At 41.4% G+C, this 26,754-nt stretch overlaps 1 protein-coding gene and 1 pseudogene across 4 annotated transcripts in view; both read right to left on the bottom strand.

Annotated features, from left to right (window-relative positions):
- The window catches only part of EIF2AK4 (eukaryotic translation initiation factor 2 alpha kinase 4), a 100,858-nt gene that overhangs the window by 37,410 nt on the left and 36,694 nt on the right, over positions 1 to 26,754 (bottom strand). For all 4 annotated transcript variants that reach the window (XM_070468992.1, XM_070468994.1, XM_020872373.2 and 1 more), the window contains 12 exons: positions 26,005 to 26,540; positions 21,073 to 21,179; positions 20,321 to 20,478; positions 16,243 to 16,670; positions 15,632 to 15,701; positions 13,459 to 13,542; positions 11,414 to 11,536; positions 9,119 to 9,223; positions 6,938 to 6,995; positions 6,131 to 6,210; positions 1,386 to 1,487; positions 106 to 159 (listed from right to left, as the gene is read on the bottom strand). In XM_070468992.1, coding sequence (XP_070325093.1) covers positions 106 to 159; positions 1,386 to 1,487; positions 6,131 to 6,210; positions 6,938 to 6,995; positions 9,119 to 9,223; positions 11,414 to 11,536; positions 13,459 to 13,542; positions 15,632 to 15,701; positions 16,243 to 16,670; positions 20,321 to 20,478; positions 21,073 to 21,179; positions 26,005 to 26,540 — 1,905 coding nt within the window. The remainder of the gene's footprint in view (positions 1 to 105; positions 160 to 1,385; positions 1,488 to 6,130; positions 6,211 to 6,937; positions 6,996 to 9,118; positions 9,224 to 11,413; positions 11,537 to 13,458; positions 13,543 to 15,631; positions 15,702 to 16,242; positions 16,671 to 20,320; positions 20,479 to 21,072; positions 21,180 to 26,004; positions 26,541 to 26,754) is intronic.
- LOC110124047 (myosin regulatory light polypeptide 9 pseudogene) lies at positions 2,824 to 3,722 on the bottom strand (annotated as a pseudogene).

Raw genomic sequence — 26,754 nt, 5'->3', positions numbered from 1 at the left:
CCACGACACAAGAGAATGAGTGGCAGAAGATTACTAATTGAAGAAGAAAAATAGTAATTAAAACTCCAGAGTGAGAACACAGTAATTAAAGTATCAGAAAATTACCTGCTTTGTATGCTCTCCATCATCGAAGTCTTCTGGAAACTTAGGCGAAGTGGGCTAAAAAAAATATTATATTCAAGTCAGCAAGTGCTTGGCAGACTGCCACATTTTCACAATAAAATGTGAAAGCATTGTATTCACCAGAGGTAAGAAAATCAAATAGAGAAATGAAAATTTGCTAACAAGGGGAGATGGACAAGAAACTCATCTTGAAACCCAATGTCCATCCTTTCAAGGACATATGTATTATTTTAACACTAACTTCACCCAAATAACAGCCTAGGTGACAGAAAGCACTTCGTTTGAGAACAAAGTATTTTAACATCTAACGGCTTCAGAGAAAGACAAGAGTAGCTTTATTAAACAAACAAGGGTAAAAACACAAAATGGTCAACACAGAGTAAGAGAAAACCAACATGAAAATCTCTACCCACCCCCTCGAATTTCTCACCTTTCTGGTAAATAAGACCTCAATCATGACATTAACCTGGCAGTTAAACTATCACACTCCTTCCTGAGATACCTCACGGGGGTATTCTTAGTCACACTGTGTGTGATTAACACCAACAGACATGCATACTTGGTTCTGCTCTAGGAAGGAGGAGGAAGATTCCCCATCTCTCTTACACAGGAATATGTGAATCTAAATCTTCCTCATGCTAACCTTATTCTCCCCTCATCTTACTGCTGATGCCCATGGGCACCCTTGACCTCACACACTCCAACATTAGTCCTTTTTAGTTTGGGAAGAGGCAGGGATCAAACCCAAGAAGACTGAAGGAGATCTCATTGTGAAAAAAATTCAAGTGGCTGATTTTTACCCCAGACCCTACTTACCTTCTGGTCATAGTGGTATTCTTTTTTTTCTTTTCTCATATAGTGGTATTCTTTAGGCATTACTACATCCATTCAGCTGGAACCTTTTAATTTCTAGATCTAAATATTTGCTATCCTTATAACCCCTTCCCACTGCTATAACTGTATTGATATTATGCAAAAATTTAAAATTCCTATGTTTTAAAATCAAGAGGAAATCTCAAAATATTTTTAAAAAGGATAATCTAGCAATATCTCTAAAAATAAATCAATTTAGGGTAAGTTTCTTATCACTGTAAGTGCATAAGCTGAGATGAATTTCCATTTACTAGAAAACATAGAAAACTATAGCAGGACCACCTCTTTCTATATTATAAATAACAGATAAATACCCAGCACTGAATTCTAATGTCCATGCTAAGATTCAGGTTACTGGAAATGGAGGCACTAAAGCATCTGATACATACATCTCTGAGTTGGTTGAGAACAAAGATTCTTTCTGAGGCTGTGACCATGGGGTGATAGGACATCTCAAAGAAGATAATCCCCAGGCTGAAGAGATCCACTTTCTGAGGAGGAAAAAGAATTACATTTAGAGCCTGGATATGAAAGCATAATCTAAAAGGGAATTAGAGGATGAGCACTGTTAGATGGGATAATGTTCACCTAAGTGAAAAATAAGCCACATGGAAAAAATTCACTGTCCTTAAAAAAACCCTGTAAAGTATAAAATAAAGATGAGATTTTTTAATATTTAGATGATAAAATATTTGGCATGACTTCAACATTTTTCTTAAAAATGGATTGTAACTGGTTCAGCCCTACCCACAGACATAGATAACCCTTGGCCACACACTTGAGAATAATCATTATAGAGCAAGGACAACTGAGATCTTTAAAAGAGTTAGCTTTGTATCTTTACAGGGCTTCCACAGTGGTTCAGTGATAAAGAATCCACCTGCAATGCTGCAGATATGGAGACACAGATGCGATCCCTGGGTCGGGAAGATTCTCTGGAGTAGGAAATGGCAACCCACTCCAGTATTCTTGCCTGTAAAATCCCATGGACAGAGAAGCCTGGTGGGCTACAATCTATGGGGACACAAAGAGTTACAACTGAGCAACTAAATAACACAACAACAAAATTGCATTTTTATTCATCATCTCAAAAGGGAAACACAGCACAATCTGCATCTGATAGCAAGTATCAGCTACTGATTGCAAAGCCATACTGATGAGGACAGAAGCATAGCACAACAGAAAGATCATGTGACAAGTCCTCACAAAATATGGAAATACAAGTAAAGAGGGCAAAAGGCAAGTCAGTGCAGAGTCTCAGGTAGGGAGCTGCCAAGGGGAAGAGGATGTTCAGAAGGTCCTGTGCCTGTGGCAGCCGAGCACAACCAGGCCAAGGGTAAGACTGCTCATGGTACACTGCACACAGGCACAGAAGCAGTTTGCAAGGAAAACTTGAATGCATTTGGACTCAAGCATTAGTAGGAGAGCCTCTCTAACCAGTGACTGCCAAAGTCTTAAAAACAAACATTCATCATGTCATTTCCTACATGTGGAATATACAGAAAAGCACCAAGAATAAAATAGCAACCACCCATAACCCCATTGACTAAAGATATTTACTACTGATGGCTGAGATATGCCCATTTTGTGCCTTTTAAAAAAATATCTACACACACACACACACTAAAACTAGAACCAGTGTCATCTGTAACTTTTACTCTAACACAAAAGAATATTTTAATACTATAATGTCATTTTTCTAAAATGTGATTTTAATGACATATTCAATTACATGGAAGCCCCATAATTTAACCAGTTCCCTACTTTTTTTTTTAAGTTTTTATCATAAAGTTTAATTATGGTTCAGAAAAAATTGAGTGAATAACCTTCTCTGAAAAAATATATTGACTCTGTAGACTGCAGTTACTGGGGGCGGGGAGGGTAGACTGCAGCTGGTAAGTTAAATTACCCTATTTTCTATTCTTAAAATGACAAGAAGTCCCACATCCAGTCTGATTATAGAGATGCATGTGCCCCAAATGGCTGAGAATAAATACAACAAGAAAGGCAGAAGCTGTAAAGCTAAGGGCATGCAATAGGCTCTAAGAGAAAGTCTCAGAAATACCCAGAGTGGCAACAAGGAACGTTCGGCTGGAATTTGAAGTTCTTTTTAGTCGTCTTTGTCTTTCGCTCCATGCTTAAGGATGCGAGTGAACTCGATGTAATTGAAATTTGCCTTTTTGTCAATAGGTGCTTCTCTGTACAGCTCGTCCACTTCCTCATCTGTAAACCGGTCTCCCATTGTGGTCAGCAGTTCTCTCAGGTAATCCTCCTGAATGGTGCCAGTTGCTTCTTCATCAAAGCAAGCAAAAGCATTTCTGACGACATCTTCTGGATCTGTGCCATTTAACTTTTCACCAAACATCGTGAGAAACATGGTAAAATTTATGGGACCTGGAGCCTCATTCATCATGGCATCCAGATACTCATCAGTTGGATTTTTTCCCAGGGAAGCAAGCATGTCATGCAAGTCTTCCTTGTCGATGAACCCGTCCCTGTTCTGGTCGATCATGTTGAAGGCCTCCTTAAACTCCTGAATCTGGGACTGGTCGAACATGGCGAACACGCTGGAGGTCGCGTGCTGCGGGCGCTTCTTGGTGGTCTTGGTCTTTGCTCTTTTGCTCGACATGGTGGCAGTTAAATCCCTAACTCTGCTGCGAGAATCCGAGAGCTTCTGGAACCTCCTCGCTGCCTCAGCTGCCGCTACCAACCCCCAGTTCCCTACTTTTAAACACTTATTATTCCGCACTGTTATAAACAATGCTATGACAGACCCCTTTCACACCAATCTTTTTGGATGTCCCAGGTTGTTTCCTTAGGATACATTTCCAAAGGTGGAAATTCCATTACCCTCTTGCAAGCTAAACTGGAATGGTGACACTAAAGGTGCCTCCCCTCCCTCAGGGTGGGCATGCCCATCTCTACACCCTCATCCTCGCCTGGTGTTTGGAGGTCTCCTTCAATTCTGTCACTGCCTGGTGCTCCCCTGTCAGAATCAAAAAAAACCACACTAGAGTTGCCACCACAAGCTTGAAAATATGCTTTGATACAGACTGCCTGCCTCATGTATTTTAAAAATTTACCTCTATGGGTCTTGCTCTAAGTGATCTCATCTGGGCTCAAGCTTTTAAATCCCATCTATGTGCTGGTGACTCTCAAATTTATACCTCTGACTTTGACCTTTCTTCTGAACTTGAGTCTTTAGCAGCAGACTGGACCTCTCCAGTCAGATTTCTCATCTGGCATATCCTTCTTAACATGCCCCAGACAGGGTTTTCTTTGCCATCCTCTCCTCCACCTCCCAGGTCTTTCTTCAGGGTTCCTTGGCTCAGTCAACCACCCCTCCCCTCGCCTCTCCAGGCAGAAAGCTGAGTACTGTCCTGTTTCCCTTCCTTTTCTTCACCCAACACCCACTCCATTAGGAAAACTTGTCACTTCCCCTCCAACGTGTATCTCATATCTGCACACTTCAGAGATATCACTTTGGCGACAAAGGTCCAGATAGTCAAAGTTATGGTTTTTCCTATAGTCAGGTACAGATGTGAGAGTTGGACCAGAAAGAAGGCTGAGTGCCAAAGAATTGATGCTTTCGAACTGTGGTGCTCGAATAGACTCTTGAGAGTCCCTTGGACAGCAAGGACATCAAACCAGTCAATTCTAAAGGAAATCAACCCTGAATATTCATTGGAATGACTGATGCTGAAGCTGAAGTTCTAATACTTTGGCCACCTGATGCCAAGAGCTGATTCACTGGAAAAGATACTGATGCTGAGAAAACTGAGAGCAGGAGGAAAAGTGGGTGACAGAGGATGAGAGGGTTGGATGGCATCATTGACTCAATCGACATGAGTTTGAGCAAGCTCCAGAGATAGTGAAGGACAGGGAGGCCTGGCGTGCTGCAGTCCATGGGGTCCCAAAAAGTCAGACACGACTGAGCAACTAAACAAACCCGGTCTCTATTGCCACCATTCCAGTCCTAGCTCAGCCGCGCCATTTGGATTTCTCCAAGGCGTCCGGCAGCAGGTAGAGTGAACTCTCTCACTCAAGATCCTTCAGGGTCTGCCGGTGCTCACTCCTCATCACGGCCACGCTGGCCCTGCATCACTGACGCTGGCATTCCTCCCAGTTTTGCTCCGTGCCTTGTGCCCCCATGGCTTACCTCGCTCTAGCCAGTCTGACCTTCTTTGGGACTGTCCTAAGTGCTCCACGCCATGCCAGCTTAAACCCATGCTAACACACTTCTCTCTGAGGTGCTATTTCCTCTGCTTACCCCTCTCCCCTCCCAGCCAAGCTCCAGGCCCCAACTCTTGTGACTTCTCCCTCTTTTCCTCTTTTATCAGGACAGCCGTCCTCTCGGGGAGGCTTTCTGTAGTCAGTCAACCTAAAGACGATGCTCCTTTTTGACCTCTGGTCACTGGATCCCATTTCTTTTCTTCTTAGTTCTTACACAGTTTGTGATTTAAGAATTTTACTTGTTTGGTTCATCCATCAGTGGACAAGCCCCCTGAAGGCTGGAATAAGATGTCTTACTAGTTGACTGCCTTGTTCCCTGTGGTCCCAGGGCCATTAGTTCAAATCTTCTTTAGATGGACAGAAGGACTGCAAGCTCCTCGGCAGCAAGAGTGCCAGCTTCAGTCACTGTCTTTGGGCATCACGTGTCCTACCTGGAACAGTCACTCAATACACACATGATACAGACTTGGACTTCAAGGAGATGAAATCAGTCCATACTAAAGGAAATCAGTCCCGAATATTCACTGGAAGGACTAATGCTGAAGCTGAAACTCCAATACTTTGGCCACCTGATATGAAGATCTGACTCACTGGAAAAGACCCTGATACTGGGAAAGATTGAAGGCAGGAGAAGAAGGGGACAACAGAGGAAGAGATGGTTGGATGGCATCACTGACTCAATGGACATGAGTTTGAGCAAGCTCTGGGAGCTGGAGATGGCAGGGAAGGCTGGCATGCTGCAGTCCATGGGGTCGCAAAGAGTCGGACACGAATGAGTGACTGAACTGAACTGACAGAGTAAACGAATGTTTCCCGCTATCTCAGCTGGTAACTGAATCCCAAGTGCTGTGATCTTCATCTCTCGAGATCTTTCCTTTTCCCCCCACAGCTTCTTTTTTACCTGGTTGTATGCAGATTTGGTGCTTCCTTGGACCTCAGGGCTTACATATAAAGCAGTGCCAACCATCCCAGTCAAATGACCTGCATGGAAGAAGGCAGGGAAAAGGTGTCTAATAACAGAACTTACAGATAAGGCAAATTTTTATTAAAAAAAAAAAAAGTTTCTTAAGAGTGAGACACAGTCTGTTGACACTATTCACGGGAAGAAGCAGCATACATTTCACCAAGCTGTCAACCCTAGATCATGGCTGGCCGGCCACATACCTTGGCTCTGCTGTGGTAAGAGCAGATCTCAGGCAGGGAGAGCTCAGACAGGCCAGGTCACGAAGTGACCTCCCATTACCACCTGGGGTCACAGCATGACTGCCTGCCCACAGAACCAAATTATTCTAACTGAAGATCTAATTTCTTAAGAGTCCTCAAGAACAATCAATATAGTGAAAAGGGGAAAAAAATTAAAAGAATGTACATAATTTTGTTAACTTAATGAATAATTATAATTTGCTTTAGAATAAAATCTTTACAAATTAAAAACAGGTTTCAAATTGAGAAATTTTATACTGTGTTGCATATTTAAAACTGTCCTGTTAAGTGTTCTTAAGTAAGAGTGCAGGGAGAAACTTGGAGGTGATGGATATGATTATGGGGATGTTTTCTTAAGTGTGTATGTACCTCGAAAGGCCTCAAGTTGTATACATTACATACGTACAGCTTTTTGTATGTTTAAAAAAAAAGATAAAAGAGGAAAAAAGAAAATTTTGTGGACTGCTTATTAACACATGAATTAAATACAGTCTTCTGGATTTACCTGAAGGGTCTGATTTAATCAAGTGATCTCCTGATGTATCATCTTGTTTGCCGTCAGCCTAAAAATATAAGTAAGCCAAATATCAAATTAAAATATTATTCCACAGGAATGGATTATCACTTCCAAATGAAGACTGAATAAAAAATACCACAAAGAATCCAGGACAACTACAATAATGCTTTTCTGAGCTATAAATTTTTTTAGTTCAGTTAGCCTACTAACGTAGGGTTCACTGGAAACCCAATGAGGTCAAGGAGAGGGGCAATTCACCACAGACCTCCTTTGTGGCAGAAACCCCTTAAAAGTTTACCAAAACTAATTTATTTTCATATTTCAAAACAGAATCTATTTACTGGAAACAGTAAAAGAAGACTAGTAACAACAAACTCACTTTCTAACTTTCCCACTGCTATTACTTTATCTGGATCAATTTTCACTCTTCTCTCCCAGAGGCTGGTCACCAAATGTATCCCTCTAGAGCTGCTAATACCTCTTAGGGAGCCTTACCTCCTCCACACATCTGTGACAGTGCTGTCTTGCATTAACCCGAATCACTATTTTTCTGACATCACTCCATGGATTCCTGTTATAAGCACTGCCACTGATAACAACAGCTGTAACATTCTCAGAGCCGGGCACTGTTCCAGGGCTCACCTAAATTCTTATTTTATTGTGGTGACAACTCTGAATTCAGTACTTATATTAGGCATATGTTTTAGAAAAGATACTATGAGGTTAAATAACTTACCCAAGGTTTCTGACCCAGGGCAGTGGGCATCCAGAACTTGAGCTCTTATCTACTTCATGTGCATGTGATCAGTCGCTCGGTTGTGTTTGACTCTTTGCAACCCCATGAACTGTAGCCTGGCAGGCTCCTTTGCCCATGGAATTTCCCAGGCAAGATACTGGAGTGAGTTGCCATCTCCTTCTCCAGGGGATCTTCCCGACCCAGAGATCGAACTTGCATCTCCCGCATTTTCTGCATTGGCAGGCAGATTCTTTACCACTGTGCCACCTGGGAAGTCCCCCTTATAGGGGAGGCCCCTATATACTAAAGGCCGACAGACATAGACTGAATGTCTGTTTATAAACTAAAGCCAACAGACATTGACTGTCTATAGACTAAAGACTAAAACTGACAGACATTGGCTATAGACTAAAGCCAAGACATCAAATTAAATTTGTTCGTTTGGTCTTAGCACTCTTTGAATTCCCCGCCATTTTGGTCAGGATCACGTCCTTACTGTCCCCCTTCCACTCCCTCCCTCTCTGTTCCTTCTAACGTCACCTTCTAATTTAGCTCCTTTGGTGCTTCTCACCATTCATTTCTTCCTCTGACCACCCTTAGAATTAACTGTGTTTACCACAGACTTTGGTGCCTTAAGCTCTGGCTCATGATGTTAAGTAAAATTCTCCCCCTAGTATTTAATCACCTCCAAGAACCCCTAACCTTAAGCCATCTTCTTTCATGGCTCCCCTACACACTCAACCAACCAGACAACAGGCTGGCCTTCGACAGTCATGTCTGCTTACCCTAGGGCCTCTGCTTATTATGTTCTTTCTCTTGGAGCCCCTGACTCCGGTGTCACCAGGCCCTGCCCTCGATCCCAGCCTACTGGACTCCCACCTGTCCTTCCAGGACCATCTGAAATGCTGTTTTCTCTATACAGTCTTTCTTTATCCTCATAACCATATGTAAATCTTCACTGTCTTTTAATCTTATATAACTATTTCTCTCACATTATTTTAGCTTTATTAAACTACAATGTTGTGAATAACATTAATACTTTCTGACTTACGCTGTCTAGAACTCATTCTCCTGATGTTTCATGTTTTTGAATCTTATTTCCTTAAGTTAAAAGTCCCTAGAGTGTAAAACATCTTGCCCAGTGTCTGGTATGGCAGACAAAAATACCAAATCATTTCATAAAGTATTATATGCCTTTGCCCTAAACATCACCCACAAACTAATAATTGTATGTCTCTCAAGTGGAATGTACTCACTAAAACATATTCACAATCTCAAAGTCTGCAAGATAATTTGCAGCCACCCCTTCAGACTTGTAAACTTCCTGGGGATCACACAGCAGAGTTCAGGGAACTCATGAGAATGTTAGAAGACAGGATAATCAAGGTACATGTGTCCGTTTTTAGGCACACTTGAATAAAAAAAATACTCACAGCAAAGGCTAGATGGTCGGTCGCCAAACCAAAATCACCTATTTTGACGTGGTCATCAGAATCTAAAAAAATGTTGACAGGCTTCAAATCTCGGTGAATCATTCCCTGATGGAAGAGAGCAAAGAAACCAACAATATTTTTTCCTAAGAACAGCTTATATTATTCCTGTTTCCTCGTTTAAAAGGATAACCTAGTGATAAAAATTAGATGAGGCCATATCCTGCAGACCACGCTAGTCTAGGCTGTCTCGCCTCTGTAATGTCTCCCGACTGCCTTTGCCACCCTCTCCCAGTCGACCTGCTGGTGGTCCTGATCAGGTCTGATCCAAACGGTTCCCTTTGGCATCCCTCTATCAGACTTTCAATGATCTTTCTCTCTATTGCATCATATCTCCCTGTTCTGGTCAGAGAGACAAACACCATTTTCATTTCCTTCTCTGTATATTAACTCAGTTCAGTTCAGTTCAGTCGCTCAGTCTGGTCTGACTCTTTGCGACCCCATGAATCGCAGCATGTCAGGCCTCCCTGTCCATCACCAACTCCCGGAGTCTACTCAAATTCATGTCCATTTGAGTCGGTGATGCCATCCAGACATCTCATCCTCTGTCGTCCCCTTCTCCTCCTGCCCCCAATCCCTCCCAGCATCAGGGTCTTTTCCAATGAGTCAACTCTTCACATGAGGTGGCCAAAGTATTGGAGTTTCAGCTTCAGCATCAGTCCTTCCAATGAACACCCAGGACTGATCTCCTTTAGGATGGACTGGTTGGATCTCCTTACAGTCCAAGGGACTCTCAAGAGTCTTCTCCAACACCACAGTTCAAAAGCATCAATTTTTCGGCACTCAGCTTTCTTCACAGTCCAACTCTCACATCCATAATGACCACTGGAAAAACCATAGCCTTGACCAGACGGACCTTTGCTGGCAAAGCAATGTCTCTGATTTTTAATATGCTATCTAGGTTGGTCACAACTTTCTAAACTAGACATCTGTAAATTATAGTCCTGGTCTTTTAGTATAAATATAGTACAGTATAAACATTTTAAGGTTAAAGAAACTTGAGGAACAGGAAAAAAAAACATATTTATGCTAATACATTAGACAATCTCATGTTTAAAATGTAAGCCGCGTCTCATCCTGAAGCTAGGTCCATCAGCATTTACACCATGATGACAATTTCTAGTTTTAAAGTGACATTTGATACACATGGCAAGCTATGTTACTCAGTCTCATCTCTGTTCTTGCTAGATGACTTTCTGGTTTTCCATGTTCCTAGGAAGGGCAGCACTGAGTCAGAATCACATACCTTGGCATGAATCAATTACATTCTCACTTTATCTAAACCACTCAGGGAAACATTCTCACCTTCCATACTTGTTCAATTATTCCACCTAAACCAGAGGCTGGCAAACTTTGTCTGTAAAGGGTCAGATAGTAAATCTTTTAGGTTTTATGGGCCACACAGGCTCTGTCACAACTACTTAAGTGTACAGTAGCAGCACAAGCACAGCCACGGGCCACACATAAACTGTCAGGACAACGTGACTAACGGACACACATAAACTGTCAGGACAACGTGACTAACGGACACACAGAAACCGTCAGGACAACGTGACTAACGGACACACAGAAACCGTCAGGACAACGTGACTAACGGACACACAGAAACCGTCAGGACAACGTGACTAACGGACACACAGAAACCGTCAGGACAACGTGACTAACGGACACACAGAAACCGTCAGGACAACGTGACTAACGGACACACAGAAACCGTCAGGACAACGTGACTAACGGACACACAGAAACCGTCAGGACAACGTGACTAACGGACACACAGAAACCGTCAGGACAACGTGACTAACGGACACACAGAAACCGTCAGGACAACGTGACTAACGGACACACAGAAACTGTCAGGACAACGTGACTAATGGACACGCACTTGAATTTCACAGAATTTTCAGGTGTCATGAAATATTACCCTTCTTTCAGTTTTTTTTACAACCACTTAAAAATGTAAAAGCCAGCCTTAGCTCACAGGCTGAAGAGAAGTGGGTAGGGATCCTGTGGGCGCCATAGTCTGCTGACCCCTGTCCTATCCTTCAATGTTTCCTTTTAACCGTGAGGTTTTATGCTATTTTCTTATCTTTTGATATGTTCTATTTCCTGTAAAAATAGATTATTTCATAATACCCATAATTTCCCCCTCTATTTCAGTTTTTCTCAAGTCTCACATTTACTTTTGTTATAAATTTTATGTGAAATATCTCAGATGTGAAATGTTGCCAAGCTTACTTTCTCATGGATATAAGCCAATCCATCCAGAATCTCTCGGAAAAGCCTCCAGAGCCTGACAGTGTCTCGATACAGCCCCTGGTCAATGGTGTCTCGTAAAGTGCTCTTTTCACAGTACTCCATCTATAGATAAGAACAAACCAGGCAGGATTTGATGACAGAGTTTCAGTCAAGGAGAACAATGGCAATTACTGTAATCCTGTATTTTAAAACATGTACCACAGATTTTAAGTACTTTCAGGAAAGGCTTATCTTTTTTTAATTAAAAAAAGAAACCAATAGTATTAAAAAAAAAAACTGGGGGGAAGAAGCATAATCTTAGCACTCCAACAAAATCATTCTTATTTTTCATATTATTGTTCATTAAAAAGTAAGACTTGAAAAGCCCTGTCACAAGTAATACAAAAACAGAATTAAATAAAATTTTATTTAGTTTTATAAGATCATTACCAAGCCCACATTTTCAAGAAGGGCTAATTAGTAATTCCATGATGTCACTAGCTTCTCTCATCTGTAGGTTAAATTAATGACAATGGCCTTCAAGTCTAGAGTGAAACTCTGTAAATATCAAAATATTCAAGAAAGGGCTCTATCTCATCCTGCTTGACTGTATTAACCTATCAGAAAACAATGCAATGTCATTTAAGTCTTAGATTAACATATAGCATTTGATTTATGAAACCAGACTGTATGTTTCAAACTAGCATCAAAATTAAGATTTCTCACGGAGGATTTTTTTGTTGTTGCTTTTAAAGAGAGGAACATGTCATTTTAAAAGCGAGAAACACCCTCTCAAGCTCAGAATGATATCTACAGATTCTGACCTGTCTTCCAGAGGGCCTCTGCCTCCCACCCCATGCTGGTACCCGCACTTCGCACACCTCCCTTACTTACTTCTGCCTCACTGTAACTGTTCAGAGAGTCCTGGAATGGAGAAGCTACTCAATAGTTAGCAGTTTGGGGGACAAACACTTTACCATGAGTGTGAGTGGTTTATGTTAGGAAAAACCTAAAACCAGCTGCAGCGTCTGTAAAGTAGCCACCTAACTAACCTCTTTTGAAACATTACACTTGTCTGAGGGTTCCTTCTTTGGCATAGTACTGAATCTCACATTTAAAGATCTGCCTCCTTGCAGATGTGATTGAAAACACTAATAATGACCCACAGTCCTGTTCTCTTGGGCCAGAGGCACGTTTTCCTCTTTGGTTTGTGGCTGTCCCTCTGCTGACAGGCTCCCAACTGTCCAGAATGTGCTCCTTGGGAGAGGGAGCAGGACAAAGGCTTCCCTTTAGCAATGCCTCATTGGAGCTGCTTCTCCTCTCCCCCAGGGGTTCCAGGACAAGCCACTTTCCTAAAGCCAGGCTGGTGTGTCTTCTGTGCACACGAGGATGCTATATGCCTCGTAACTTACTTGCCCAGATTTAACTTGTTAGACAAAACAGAATTTCTGTACATGTACAGTCTAGCGCCTGTGGCCTCGGGTATGGTTCTAATTACTTTACACACATTACTGTGTTTATTCCTCACAGTCATTAAAGTTTAGAAAGTGAATGTTTAGTCGCTCAGTCGTGTCCGACTCTTTGCGACCCCATGGACTGTAGCCTACCAGGCTCCTCCATCCATGGGATTTTCTAGGCAAGAATACTGGAGCGGGTTGCCATTGCCTTCTCCAGAGGATCTTGGTACCTGATATTGTTTAATTTACAGGTGATTAAATTAAGTTACAGGTGATTAAATGTCCCAGCATCCTGGCACACAAGATGCTGAAGAACTTTGCCTGAGCTCACATAGCTGTGACTGGTGGATCCAGGAAGTGAACTTCCACAATCCACTGGAAACCACTGCCTTATGCTGTCTGCTGCTTTAGTACCAGAGACCTCGGGTTCAAGGCTGAGGGAAAGGGCCTCCACTCTGCAATCCTCTTGGCCAATTCATCCCTGGCAGTGCTGCTGAGCCCTCTTCTGCTCGCTCTCATCTCTCAAAACCTACTCGGCAGCAACTGCTGGGAGTTGCTGAGTCACTGAGCTGTGTGCCAGGGCCTCACCTGGATGTATAGGTAGTGCACAGCCTCGGTGGTGGCTGGTGGCTCACTTTCATGACAACTGTTCTTTCCATTGCAATCTTCATCCTAACCCAAGAGGAACACAAGAGAGCTCAAAATGAGGCTGAAATGAAACAAGGTCATTACTGTCACCAAGTTGTTTATGCCTGCCCTACTGCATACACGACCATCATGCTGCCTTGGAGGGGAGGTCTGTGAGCAGAACAACCACTGTCCTTTTTGACGCTCACTGCACTTAGAAGGCAACTTTGCCAATATCAGAATCTAACGCATAGTTTATAGGTCTATTACTGTATAGAACAATGAAAGGGACAACAGGAAATAGGTATTAAAGGTGCACAATCCACAGAAAGATTCGAAGTCAATTCCTTCTTACCACTGTTATCATCCTATGGGTAAGAAGGGGTAGAATGTATACAGGTTTATATTTTAAGGCTGCAGTTTTACTGGAATGTCACCTTTGATGGTGGGCTTCCTTTGGAAATAGAAACAATTTAAGTATGATCATGTTACCAAATGGCACACTACCCTTAGCTACAGCACTCAGGAACCACCACCCAGTTGCCACTTAGGGTGACCAATCCCCCACACCACTTTTCCACACGGCTGTCCCCTATAGCTATTTTTCTAACTCATGTCCCTTCAAAAAAAATTCTTTCTTCTTCTAAAAGACATATTACCCTTTCTTACTCCCAAGTATGAAAAAATATTAGGTAGTATTTGACTGTTTCTGATTTGCATTTTTTTATTTTTTTATTTTTCAATGTTTTATTTATTAAAGGAAAAATAACTCATTATGGAAACAATCAAGTTCTACCTTTTTTTTTTTTGGTGGGAGGAGTGGGTGGAGGTGGATCTTAGTTTCCTGACCAGTGATCGAACACTGGGCCCTCAGCAGTGAAAGCTCAGAGTCCTAACCACTGAATCACCAGGGGATTCTTCAAATTCTACTCTTGAATTATTTATTCATTCTAGGGATTACCTGTAGAAAATTGTTAATCTCTTAGAGGCTTCTACCCATCAATTAGAGTGCCCCATAGGATATCTCACTTACTTGAGCAAAGCCAGAATTGTAAATTTGGTGCCCCCTTAATAATTAAATGCATAACTAATGCTAAAACCAAAGCAGTTAACTTAGACTACTTATGCTATTATTCCTTAAACTTCCTCAGGGGTTTAAGGGGGATTTTAATAGAAAAGAGAAGTACTTACAAAAAATGCTGGCTAATGCATTCAAACCTCATTCAAACCAATTTAACTGCTTGTCTAAGAGAGTCTATGTGTAGACTTACCTTTATCTACTGTGAATGCACCCTGCTTGTAACTCTATTTTTATTTTTGGTAATAAAGTCACTGTATCCAGTCCCCAGCTATGGAAGCTTTCTCTAGCAACTACCGACAGCCCTAGAGATCACAAAGCCTCACCCTGAACTCCAAGTCATCAGCACTGAGGGGCTCTGCTAGCCTGGGTGAAGGAAGATACAGAACTGAGTGGGGTCCAGGGCTTAAAGCAGTGCTTTCAAATCTTTCAGAGCATGTTATATTTTACAATACCATACTCATAAGAGACAAGTCCTGTGAGCAGTTTACCTTTAGTAGTGTTATGCATTTTGCATTCTATACTCCTCTCTATAGCAGTGAAAATAAAATGAAGCTGGTTGTAACCCTTGAAACTGATTTTATAACCTGTTACAGGATCATGACCTACAGTGTTAAAACACTGTTTTAGAGGATGGTTTATGAGAGTAAGTCATCAAGATTATAACTGATGTGAGAGAGACCCACATAACTCCACAATTAGGCTGTTTATCTCCCCAAATAATTTGCATTCAACCTTCATTCCCAACCACATGTTTCCCCAAGTCCTCTAGGAAATGGTTTTCACTAAAAGCAAAGCAAAACAAAAAAATCCAGCATGTCAATTTATTCCTTTCTTCTAAAAGCAGGCATATTTTATTTTGTGGATAAATTAAGACATATAAGTAATCACAAGGATAGTGTATTTTAAATAATCATGCTTTTTAAATTGACAGTTTCTATCTTTGCATGTCAGATTAAGGCTTTACTATTTTACCTGAGGTCTATAACATCAAATATTTGCTATGTTCCCATCCCATGAAGAATAAAATGGTATCATTTCCATTTATATATTTACCTGATTTTGGCTTTTACTGTTCTCATCTTCATTGTCAAAGATGATATCACTGTCAGAATCTGAAGCAGGCCTTAAAAAGAGAATTAGAGAACGACTAAAGAAACCAAATTCCCTGTTATATATAAATCAATAGCTAGGGGTCATAATAAACTGCATCCAATCAGATACAATGAAATAAAACCACGAATGTAAATAACTAGGATGGATTCTGAGATGAATTAAACTTTATTTTAGGACCATTAATTATTGGTTCTGTAACCCTTTTTAGAACTGCAGTAGGCCCCATGTCAAGACTCCAAATTAGTTCCTTTATTTCCAGAGTTAGAAGCTCTTATCTAAAAAGAATACTCTTTAAAAATCCTATTAAATGTATTAACAGGAAGAATTGGAAGAAGTTTCTACTTTTCCTTCCTCCAGGACTTGGATTTTGGAGATCTCTTGAAGATAACAGGAGGTTAAAAAAAAAAATCTTTGGACTGAGTTTGGTTCCTCTCTAAAATAAGCTCCATGTACACGTATTCCCACATGATCTACAGGACTGGATTTCTAACCTAGTCCCCCTTCGCCTGCCCGGGCCTGGCAGGGAGGCAGGATGCGCCCGAAGCTCTTACAGGAAGGACTGTGAGAAGACGCCCTGCTCCTCGTCATCGTCCTCGTCGCTGCTGGAGTCTGGGCCTGCGGCAGGGAAGCGGGTGCTGGCCGAACGCTCCCCGGACGTGCTCCACTCCACCGAGCTGCTGAGGATGGGCGGCGGCGCGGCCGCCTCCACGCTGCCCGGGCCGTCCGGGTCACTGTCGCCCGCTGGCTGGGTTAAGGCTTGCCCGTCCTGGGCCTGAGGCCCCGAGTTCGGGGGCGGGGTCGCCGGGCCCGCCGGCCGCTCGTGTCTCTCGATCCAGGCATTGTAATAACGCACGATGTTCTCATGGTGGAGGCGCGACAGCAGCGTCACCTCGCCCTTGATCCTGCGGAAGTGCCTGCTGGCCGGGTTGATGGGGATGCGCTTCACTGCATAGCAGCAACCGTCCAGCTTGTTCTGCACCTGCCGCGCGAAAGGGAAGGAAGAGGGGTCCAGCGGGTCTGCCACTCGGAACTACACAAGGATTGGCATTCCTACTGCACCAGCCCGCCCCTCCCAGGGGAACCCCTTAGCCAGAATCCACAGCTACAGTCGAGGACCACACATCTGAAGCTCTTAGGCTGAACAAAGTTGTGACTGCCAAAAACTTAGAAAACATCTCACCCCAAGCTAGATATATTTGGCTTGCTAGGAGACTCTGAGGAAAAACATAATATCCATTTTACTGTATAAGCCTTTTGGAGAGGAGGTGGCACACCCCATGGCAGGCAGGATTCATGGCACTGGGGATGGAACACAAACCCCCTGCAGCAGAAGCATGGAGTCCTAACCACTGGACCACTAGGGAATTCATAATCTCCATTTTAATTTACTCACAATTATATCCCTGCCTTTCCAATATCACATCTGCTATCTAAATTTCCAAGTAAGCCTTGTTGCTTTTCCAACTTTGTTTTTAAAAAATTATTTATAAACTCAGTATAAAGTTTTAGAAGGTGATTTTAGTTTCTTTTCAATATTTTTTTTACACTTAAAGTCACTAAACACAAACTGAACTCCAATAGTTATAACAGACCTGCATGCAAATTCTAAACATCAGCTTATAAAGAATTTGGGCAAATGACAATTGCCTTGAAACTCATTTTTTTAAACTATAAAATGGAACTTATACCACTGTCCTTACCTCAAAGGTGACTGAAGATTAAATGAAGTGATGTGAGTGAAGCACCTGTATCAAGGCCTCACAGAGAAAAGTGCTCAGTAAATATTAATAAAAGTAACTGGCAATAACACATTTACTGCCCATTGATTTTTATTACTAAGATTGAAGATTTACAATTGATGTTATGTAAGGAAACTAGAACAATACAATTTAGAATAAAAGAAAAATACAAGAAAACATTTCAAAGGCAAATCTCCGTATATTACATAGAGGCATCCTTACCCTGGGCAGTTTCACTACACAACTGAATCGACTGAAGAATTTTATTTAAAATTTTGTTTTCTGAACATTCCAATCCCAACCATGCAGGTCAACTGAAGTGATAAAAACTAACAAGTTGCCCATAGCAGAGGGAGAAACTAGTTGGTTACAAAAGATAGCATCATTCTCTTGCTTGGCTCATGGGCTTCAATTTCTATACCAAAACTACTTTTAGGAATGAGAAAGGAACACTATAAAAATGAGTTTCAGATTATCTTTTTTGGGGGTATGAAAACAGTGGTACAAAAGATGTTTTTGAGTAAAACAGGTCAGTCTGAATGCTGGGTGATATCTCTTAGTGATGCAAGCAACCTCAGGCAAATGAAATAACTTCTCTGAGCCTCAGTTCCCTCATCTGGAAAATGGGATAATACCTATTCTAGAATATCATAAGATTAAAAGACAAGGTTTGTGAGCCACCTAGCACAAGCCTCAAATAGGGAATGTTCACTCCAAAAATGACAGCCCTTTTACTGCCATGTTAATAGAGCGGAGGATGGTGGGAAGTTTTGGCACTGTCTTTCAACCTTATGTCTCAGCATATATCACACATATCACATATATAACCAAGCAGGGTTCCATAGGGCCTTCCCAGGATAAATCAGTCATAAAGTCCCCAGCCTGCCTCTTGTTTGTAGAAAAGCTTGAGTCACAAAAGGCTGCTCAATAATGACTGAAAGAATGTGAACACAGAGTGACCAAAAAATAGTAGTTGGGCCAGGAGAACTGGGATGATTTAAAAAGTGAATCAGCCATAGAGCAGTCAGAGAATCTTTAGTTCTTTCCTGAAGGACATAGATAACAGTGTCTGAAGCACATTCTTGAATTGTTTTACAGATACTAAAACCCCCACCAGATGGAAGAAACTAACTGCATGATGAGCATGAGCATGTAGCCCCCCAGACCAGGTGGAGTCCAAGGACTTAAGATGTTAAGTCCTGTGATGCCACCCTGTTACCATGTCATCAACCAATCAGAGAACTGTTCATGAACTGATCACTCACCCTGAGGTTCTTTCACCTTGACATTAGAAAACTGCTTCCCTGGAATTGATTGGGGAGTTTGGGTCTCTTGGGCATTAGCTACCCTTACTCTTTGCTTGGCGCCTGCACTTTCCCTCACTAAATCCTGGTGTCAGTAGATTGGCTCTACTGAGAGTGGGTGAGCTGACCCAAGTTTGGTCTGGAAACAACTGTGAGTCACTGGCTGTGGTGTGGGGCCTGGTACACTGGAACTCTTAGGAATTCATTTATTAAAATGCAGAGGTGCATGAACAGTAACAGTTCCAATTGCTAATGAAATGCCAGACCTCTGAGCAGAAAGCCCTACCTTAATATGAAAATAGAGATGGGGTGTGAGGGCTGTGAGGTTCTCAAAGTGAGAAACCACAGGAAAAACACGGGGGCTTAAATTACTGAAATGTTTTTGTTATATGAGTTTACTAATCACTCCAGAAGGCAGTGAAGGACAGGAAAGCCTGGCATGCTACAGTCCATGGGGTTGCAAAGAGTCGGAGACAATTTACCAACTGAACAACAACAATAATCATCATTTTTAAGTCTTATAAGGAAATGAAGTTTGATCATGTTTTGCATTGAAGAATCTAAACATAGAGAAGTTAAAGAAGTAGATCAAAATTATGCTGTGAGTTAAAGGGGTAATATATATTTCAATCATCTACTCCTCTTAAAGATAACTGTGATTACCTGATCAGAATATGTCTGCCCAAAGCAGATTTATTTAGTCATCTAATGTCTACACTTTCAAAAAAGTTGAAAATTTTCCATGATATTATGACTTTGTTTTTTGGAAAACTAGCTGAAGTTTGTCTTTCTGTCCCTGATTACTACAGAAAAACTCATTTGCTTCTTTTTTCAGTGTAAAAGGCCTTCCACAGTGAGACAGGCAAAGCTTTTTAATAAGACTCTCAGAATCCTAAACAGACATTTGCTCTATTGATGGTGGGCTACCTTCTTATGGGTAAGATGACATATTTCTCATATGGATTTGATAACGGTAATCTGGGTCTGTTAAATTCTAACAAAATAGTTAAATTACACAAAAAAGAACTGAAGTCTGTCTCTCAAGGGGAAGATGATAATAAAAGTTGCCCAAATAGCCTGGAATGAGGAAGGCAAGACCTAACAGCAGCATACCTTACTAACGTGTCACTAGTTTTCCATCTTGGTAAGAGCTGGAAAATAAAAGCCATTAAGACCATCTGGGCCATTTCCCAGTTTGAATTCCATCTCAGTTCTAACCTTGTAACTCTCTGAGCTACAGCGACTCTAAAAGCAAATGGGAGAGAAAGAGAGCAATCTTCTTTCTGAAGCAAAGCACACAAAAACATTCTTCATGCAGAGGTCTTGACTCCACTTGAGGGGCTGTTATAATCATGTGGTTATCATGTTAATGCACTGCATCAAGCAAGGGAAGAGGAACGATGCATTCTTAATGTGTCTAGTATAACTTTAAATAAAGCCTTTAACTACATTAAGGGGAAGATGATCATTGTCTCAAATAGTTGTATTCACTTTCCTCCCTACCCTCAAAATATAAATCCTTACCTCTACAGAGATGGAACAGGGAAAGAGCTCTAAAAGGGGCTGGGGACAACTCTATATCACACCTTGATGACGGCTCCAAAAGCTCCTTTGCCGAGAAGCTGTAATTCTTCAAACTCAATGAAATAGCGGGAAAACTGTCTCTGGGTCTCACTGAAGAATGCAGCACTGGGTAGCTGGTTGCTAGGAATGACAGTCTCCACATAATCTTGTCCTCCAGAATCTGAGATAAAACAAGAGAGGCAACTGAGTAATTGAAAATAGAGAAGAGCTGCGACATCCAACCACGATGCAGTGTGGGAGGAAGGGCCCCAGCCGAGGAGCTTTAAAAAGTACCTCTTACCTGGCTGACCCTTTAATACTTTCCTCACCTCGTATGCCTTAAAGTAAGTAGAAACATTTAATTAGCCCAAGTCTACAGGGAGGGTAACTGAGGGTAAAGAAATGACTGAGCAACAGAGCCAGGAGCCAGATCCAGGTCTCTTGATCATCCCAGTCTCTACTGAGGCTCCTTCATCTGCTACTTGAGTAACAGCAGGGAAAACTAGTTCCAAGGCAGTGAGGGTGACATGATAAGGGTGAATCCACATGAAGAGGCTGCACCGACAGACATTCCATCAGAGGAGCTATGAAAAACCAGCTATGGCCAAACACCTCCATGTACACAAGACACAAGCACTGAATGGATTTATGTATAGCTCAGCATAAAATAGATAAAATAAATGATCCATGCAGTCCTTTCCAGTCTTAGGTTTATGTAGACTTTCAAAATAATTATGTTAAATAGGCTATCAGAAAAGAATGGTAACAGACTCACCTTCGGGACTTTGTTCCAGTAAAGGTATTTTAGGCTGAGGATTTATAAAGCTGTGTTTTAACAACTGCTGAGGACTCCATCTTTCCTTGTCATCTAAGCAGACACACCTCAGTGAGGGAAAAAAGAATCTCAGCAATGCACAAAATAAATGCTAAATAAAGTAATCCAAGGCTTTTAAGTATGGGTTTATCTTTCGAAGATACACATTAGAAAAATCAAGTTACTTGCGGACCAAAACGTGCCCCTAAGTGAATTTAATTTAATAAACGTTCTTGCAGGATTTATATGCTAAGCACCAGGCTGCATAAGTGGGAGAATAAAAAAAGTATAGTTTCCAGAGGCCAGAAGACTGACTCGTTTTTTTTTTTTTTTTTGACTTTTCTTTTTGCATATCTTTTATTTATTTTTTATTTTTCGTTTTTTAGTATTTTTAAAAGTCTAGTATAAGATAGCACAAGTAGGTCATGAACTCTCACTCCCACTAATAGCTTAATGACCTGCCCGGCTACACGAAGCCTTTCTGGGGACCAGTTGTCAGAGTTTCCAAAGGAAAAGCAAATCAGACAGCTAGCTGATGCAGGGCTGGGGCCCAAAGTGACAAACTTCAGATGCAGCCTGCTCATCATAGTTTGAAGTATGCTGGTAACAATTAAAAACAACTTTTCAAAAGTCCCACATTTTATCACCTGCGTATGTGCTCAGTCACTTCAGTTGTGTCTGACTCTTTTCGACCCTACTGACTACAGCCCAGCAGGCTCCCCTGTCCATGGGATTCTCCAGGCAAGAATGCTGCGGTGAGTTGCCCTCCTCCAGGGGATCTTCCCTACACTGTGTCTCCTACATTGCAGGCAGATTCTTTACCTACTGAGCCGCCTGGGAAGCCCATATTACCACCTAGTTTCTTTTAATTATCATTCCTTGAGCCTTTCTGTTTAATGTTTAATGTTCTAACAAACAATTTGTTTAATAATAAAAACAAGCTATACTTTTAAGCTAGTGTTTTTCAAAGTGGGACCCCTCGAGCAGCAGCATCAGTATCACCTGGGAAATTTGTTAGAACTACCCATTTTCTACCCCAGTCCTAGTAAATCAGCAACTATGGGGGGTTGGGCTGTAATCTGTGCTTTAACAAGCACTCTAGTTGGATTCAATCCAAGAGAAAGTCTGAGAATCACTGTTCTAACTAATCCAATAAACTGCTTGGCTTTCATAACAATGACCCAAGTAGCACTGCTTGGTAGCACGTGGCCCTAATTATAAAAAGGTATTTAAAACAATCAATCATCATTGTGAATTATGGACTTAAATCTACACCTATGAAGTGGTGACAGCAACTACCATAAAAGGTAATATTTAATTTTCTCATGGCACAGTACTGAAAAGTAAAGCACTCCTAATTTCATACCTTGAGAGGAAAGAAAAGACTGCAATAAAAGCATTTGTAAAAGATATTGTATTGCCCCTAAATTAAAAATTAACTTTTAATTACATCACTAACATGTGAATACTTTCTCCTTGCAAATATTAAAACATTACTGATAAGGATAAAGTCTTGGACAACCATTCAAACAAAAGATATAGTTTGAATTTGTGAACAAAGAGTTAAAAAAGACATCATCCTGTACATATTTTTCATCAACTGATTTCTTCATCTGACTACATAAAAGGTTTTGCACCCAATTTTACTGAGACGAGGGTGTATCCCCACACCAAGAAGCAATTTCCCAATACCAGTTGAGTGTCACACAGTTCAACTCAATTCTGACACTATCTACCTGGAGAGAGCATCAGATCCCAGAGGTTAGGGGCTCAATCTAATGAGACTTCCTTCCCTACCCTGACTAGAGACACCGATAACAAGTCCATGCTGTCACCTGGCTACCGATGGAATGGAGAGTCCAATGACCTCCTCCTTGGGTTCAATTAACTTGCTAGAGCAGCTCACAGAACTCAGAAACATTTTATTTACTAGTTTATCAGCTTAATGTAAAAGGCTATATAACTCAGGACCAGTCAGATGGAAGAGATGCAGAGGGCAAGGTATATAGGAAGGGGCTTGGAACTTCCTTGCCCTCTCTGGGCCACCACCCACTCATCACTTCCATGTGTTCACCAACCTGGAAGCTCTCTGAATCCTGTCTTTTTGGTTTTTAACAAAGGCATCACTACATAGGCGTGAACAATTAAATCACTGGCCATTGGTGATCCATTCAACCTCTAGCCCCTCCCCTCTCCACAGAGGTTGGGGGTAGGACTGAAACTTTCAAACCCTAAATCAAGTGGTTGGTTCTCCTGGCAACCAGTCCCCATCCTTAGGTGCTTTCCATCCTCAGGTGTCTTGTTATGTTATTTGCTATTATCCCTGTCTTTTGGAGGAAAAGACTCAGAGTAGGGAGTTTAAGTCACTCAACCAGTGAGGGATAAAGGTAGAATATGAACTGAGCTGTCTGGCTTCGACTCTGGACTCTATCCTATCACAGAGACTGATCTAAAACAAACCTTTCTTCAAAGGATGTTCACCAATAAGTAAAAATGTAACTACAAATGAAATGCTACTACACTTGTCTGGGAATGATTTTTTGTTGTTGTTGTTAACTGGGGTTAGACAGCAAAGGTAGTAAAACAATACTATACATCTGCTTCTTAAATAAGCGGTCTATCAAACCACTTTAGGAAGACAGAGAAATATATGACTCAATCTAAAGGACAACCATATTATTAACAGAATAAGAAATGGTGCTGATCTCAAGTTCAAAACCGACAGAGCATAGAGCTGTTCTCTAAGAGGAGAACTAGGAAAGTTTTGGCTACTTTCCTAGTTCCTAAAATAAAGTCCTTCATTTTACTATTAAATATGAAAGATATGTTCTACTTAAACTTCCCAGTATTGTTTGTTTATATTACTAACCTTTACTAAATTATTCTTGACCAAGGAGGAAGGGCAGAAAGCTAAAGGTGACATTCTGAAGGAGGAAATGAATCTTTTCATGAGTGGTTCTATCCCCATTTTCCCTCTGATGTCATTTTAGTCAACTTCATCATCAGGGTGCTTTTATAAATAGTTTAAAAGTTCTACTGCATTAAAGAGAAATCATAGAAGATTTCTTTAGAAATTTTAGATGTTTACATACATTGAGAGAACACCACATCAAGAATCGTTAGCCACTTTCTACAACTTTGTGTATTGTGTCTCTTCTATTTATTTATTTCTTAATTAAATTATAGGTGATTTACAATGTTGTGCCAATCTCTGCTATATAGCAAAGTAATTCAGTTTTGCACACACATACATCTTTTTAAAAAATATTCTTTTCCACTATCGTTTATCCTAGGAGATTAGATGTTGTTCCCTGTACTATACAGTAGGACCTTGGTTTTATCCATTCTATACATAATAGTTTGCATCTACCAACCCCAAACTCCCACTCCATCCCTGACCCTGGCTATCACAGTCTGATCCCTATGTCTGTGAGGCACATCTACTTCTATTTAATGGTACACACAAACTATCTATTTAAATATAAGTGCAGCTACTTTCACTTCTGTAATGGGTAAGAACAACTGAGTGACAGGAAATAGTAATATTATAGATCAGGCCAAATGGCAGCTGGAATAGATGAGAAGAGAAGAAATGTAAAGGGTAAAAGAAATGTAGGGAATGATGAAGTGAGTAAAAGTGAATGCTTGGGGGGAAAAAAAAGGTGGAAAATATGGTAGTGTCAGAAAGGGAAGAAACCAGTCCAGGTTCACTTCTGCAGGACCAGGGGAATGTCTAGAAAAACCCAGACTAAGGGATCTTATTTTATAGAGAAACTGACAGAACCAAGGTGTAGCTTAGACAGAGGCAGGGCAAAATAAGGAATCACTAAATCGAAGGACCAGGACAAAGACTTTTGGCCAAAGGAAAACCTCAGTAAGGACTATCTCAAAGTAGATAGAACAGGCAAATTAGAGGTATGGTTTTAAAGATACAAACTACTATATATAAAACAGATAGGCAAAAGATTTGCAACAGATAAACAAAACAGATAAGCAACAAGGTCGTACTATGTACCACAGGGAATTATAGCCATTTTCTTGTAATAACCTACCATGGAGTATAATCTGCAAACATCCTGAATTACTCTGCTGTAGGCCTGAAACTGGGCATCCCTTGTAAAGAATCAGCTTGCAATGTAGGAGATCTGGGTTCGATTCCTGCGTCAGGAAGATCTGCTGGAGAAGGGACAGGCTACCCACTCCAGTATTCTGGCTGGAGAATTCCATGGACTGTATAGTCCATGGGGTCACAGAGTCAGACACAACTGAGTGACTTTCACTCACCATACCTGAAATTAACGCACTGTAAATCAACTATATCTTAATTAAAAAAAAACAACACTTGGCTCTGTAATTAAATCTGTACCTGTAATTTATGGATGTTGAGACTCCTCTGACTAGGGCAAGGAAGTCATTTGCTTTCTACAACTTGGCTGAATGGGACACTGCTAATGAAGGAGAATGGTTAAGAAAAACTAGGGGCAGAATCGTACTCCTAAAGCTGTTTTATAAATGGAAGGTGTCGTCTTTGACCCCTTAGGAACCAGCAGTAAAGGTGGCCTTTACCATTTGGAATACCTGGGGCATTTCTCCCCCTAGCAGCAGTCCCTACTGACTTCTTAGCGTATACCAGGCAGTCCCCAAAAAGTAGTTTGAAAGTCTATTCTTAAGCCCAAGTGAATTTAAAAGAACATAGGAGTTATGAGAACAATAAACCTAAATGAGAAAATAGAACATATGTGGCTGGGAAAGGACTGGGAGAACAAAGACGTAAGTTGAAACCTGTTCTTCACTTTGCAGATTATACACATGACTTAGATGTTAAGCACATTCCAGCACAATCAAAAGGAAAGGAGTAAAATGCAGTTAGAGAAAAATCTCAATGACACTCACTTCTTTAGAAAATCTTGAAAATCAGCTGGTAAGTCACTAGGGATGGTCACAGGATACTCTTCACACTCTTGCCCTTGGCTGAGGGAGAGCAGCAGAAGGCCGAGACGCCAAATATCCCCTTTCTTCCCAGTTTTATAAGGTAGGGCACTGTCACTGAAACGAACCCGGGTCTGCTCAAACACGTCCTCCTTGCAAATGTCTGCCAGGCGCTTAGAAATGCTGTAGTCCGTAATCTTGACGGTGCCCTCTGCATCCACCAGGACATTCGATGCGCTCAGAACCTTGTGCACTACGGAATTGCTGTGCAAGTAGTCGAGGCCTGACAAGAGCTGAGCTGCATACTTGCGAAGCTGATGTACTGGGATCGGGCCTGAGTGGCCCAGGTGGGCTGCAAGGGAGATCCCGTTCGTGTGCTCCACTAAAATATCCACCACGATGGAATCGTCTTGCTCTTTGAGGTTCATCGCAAAGTAGCGTACTATGTTTGGATGGCTCAGTTTCACCAGGGAGCTGAATTCCGTTTCTGCCCCTTGAATCTGGAATGGATAAAAACAGTAAGATGATGATAGCTGGGTTGGTCAGCATTAACTAGTGTTTCACCACAAAAGTGAAATATCTGAATAGAATATGTGCTTTCTGACAGCAATGAGAAGGAATATGCCCTGAACTGAGTCCTCCCCTAAACCACATGGTCAGCTTAATAGTTCTTAAAGATGGACAAGTTTCAAAAGCAGCTTCTTTTGCAATATG

Source organism: Odocoileus virginianus, chromosome 6 (assembly GCF_023699985.2).
Source record: "Odocoileus virginianus isolate 20LAN1187 ecotype Illinois chromosome 6, Ovbor_1.2, whole genome shotgun sequence".
In the NCBI taxonomy this organism is placed as follows: domain Eukaryota; kingdom Metazoa; phylum Chordata; class Mammalia; order Artiodactyla; family Cervidae; genus Odocoileus; species Odocoileus virginianus.
This window is presented reverse-complemented; position numbering and strand designations above follow the sequence as displayed.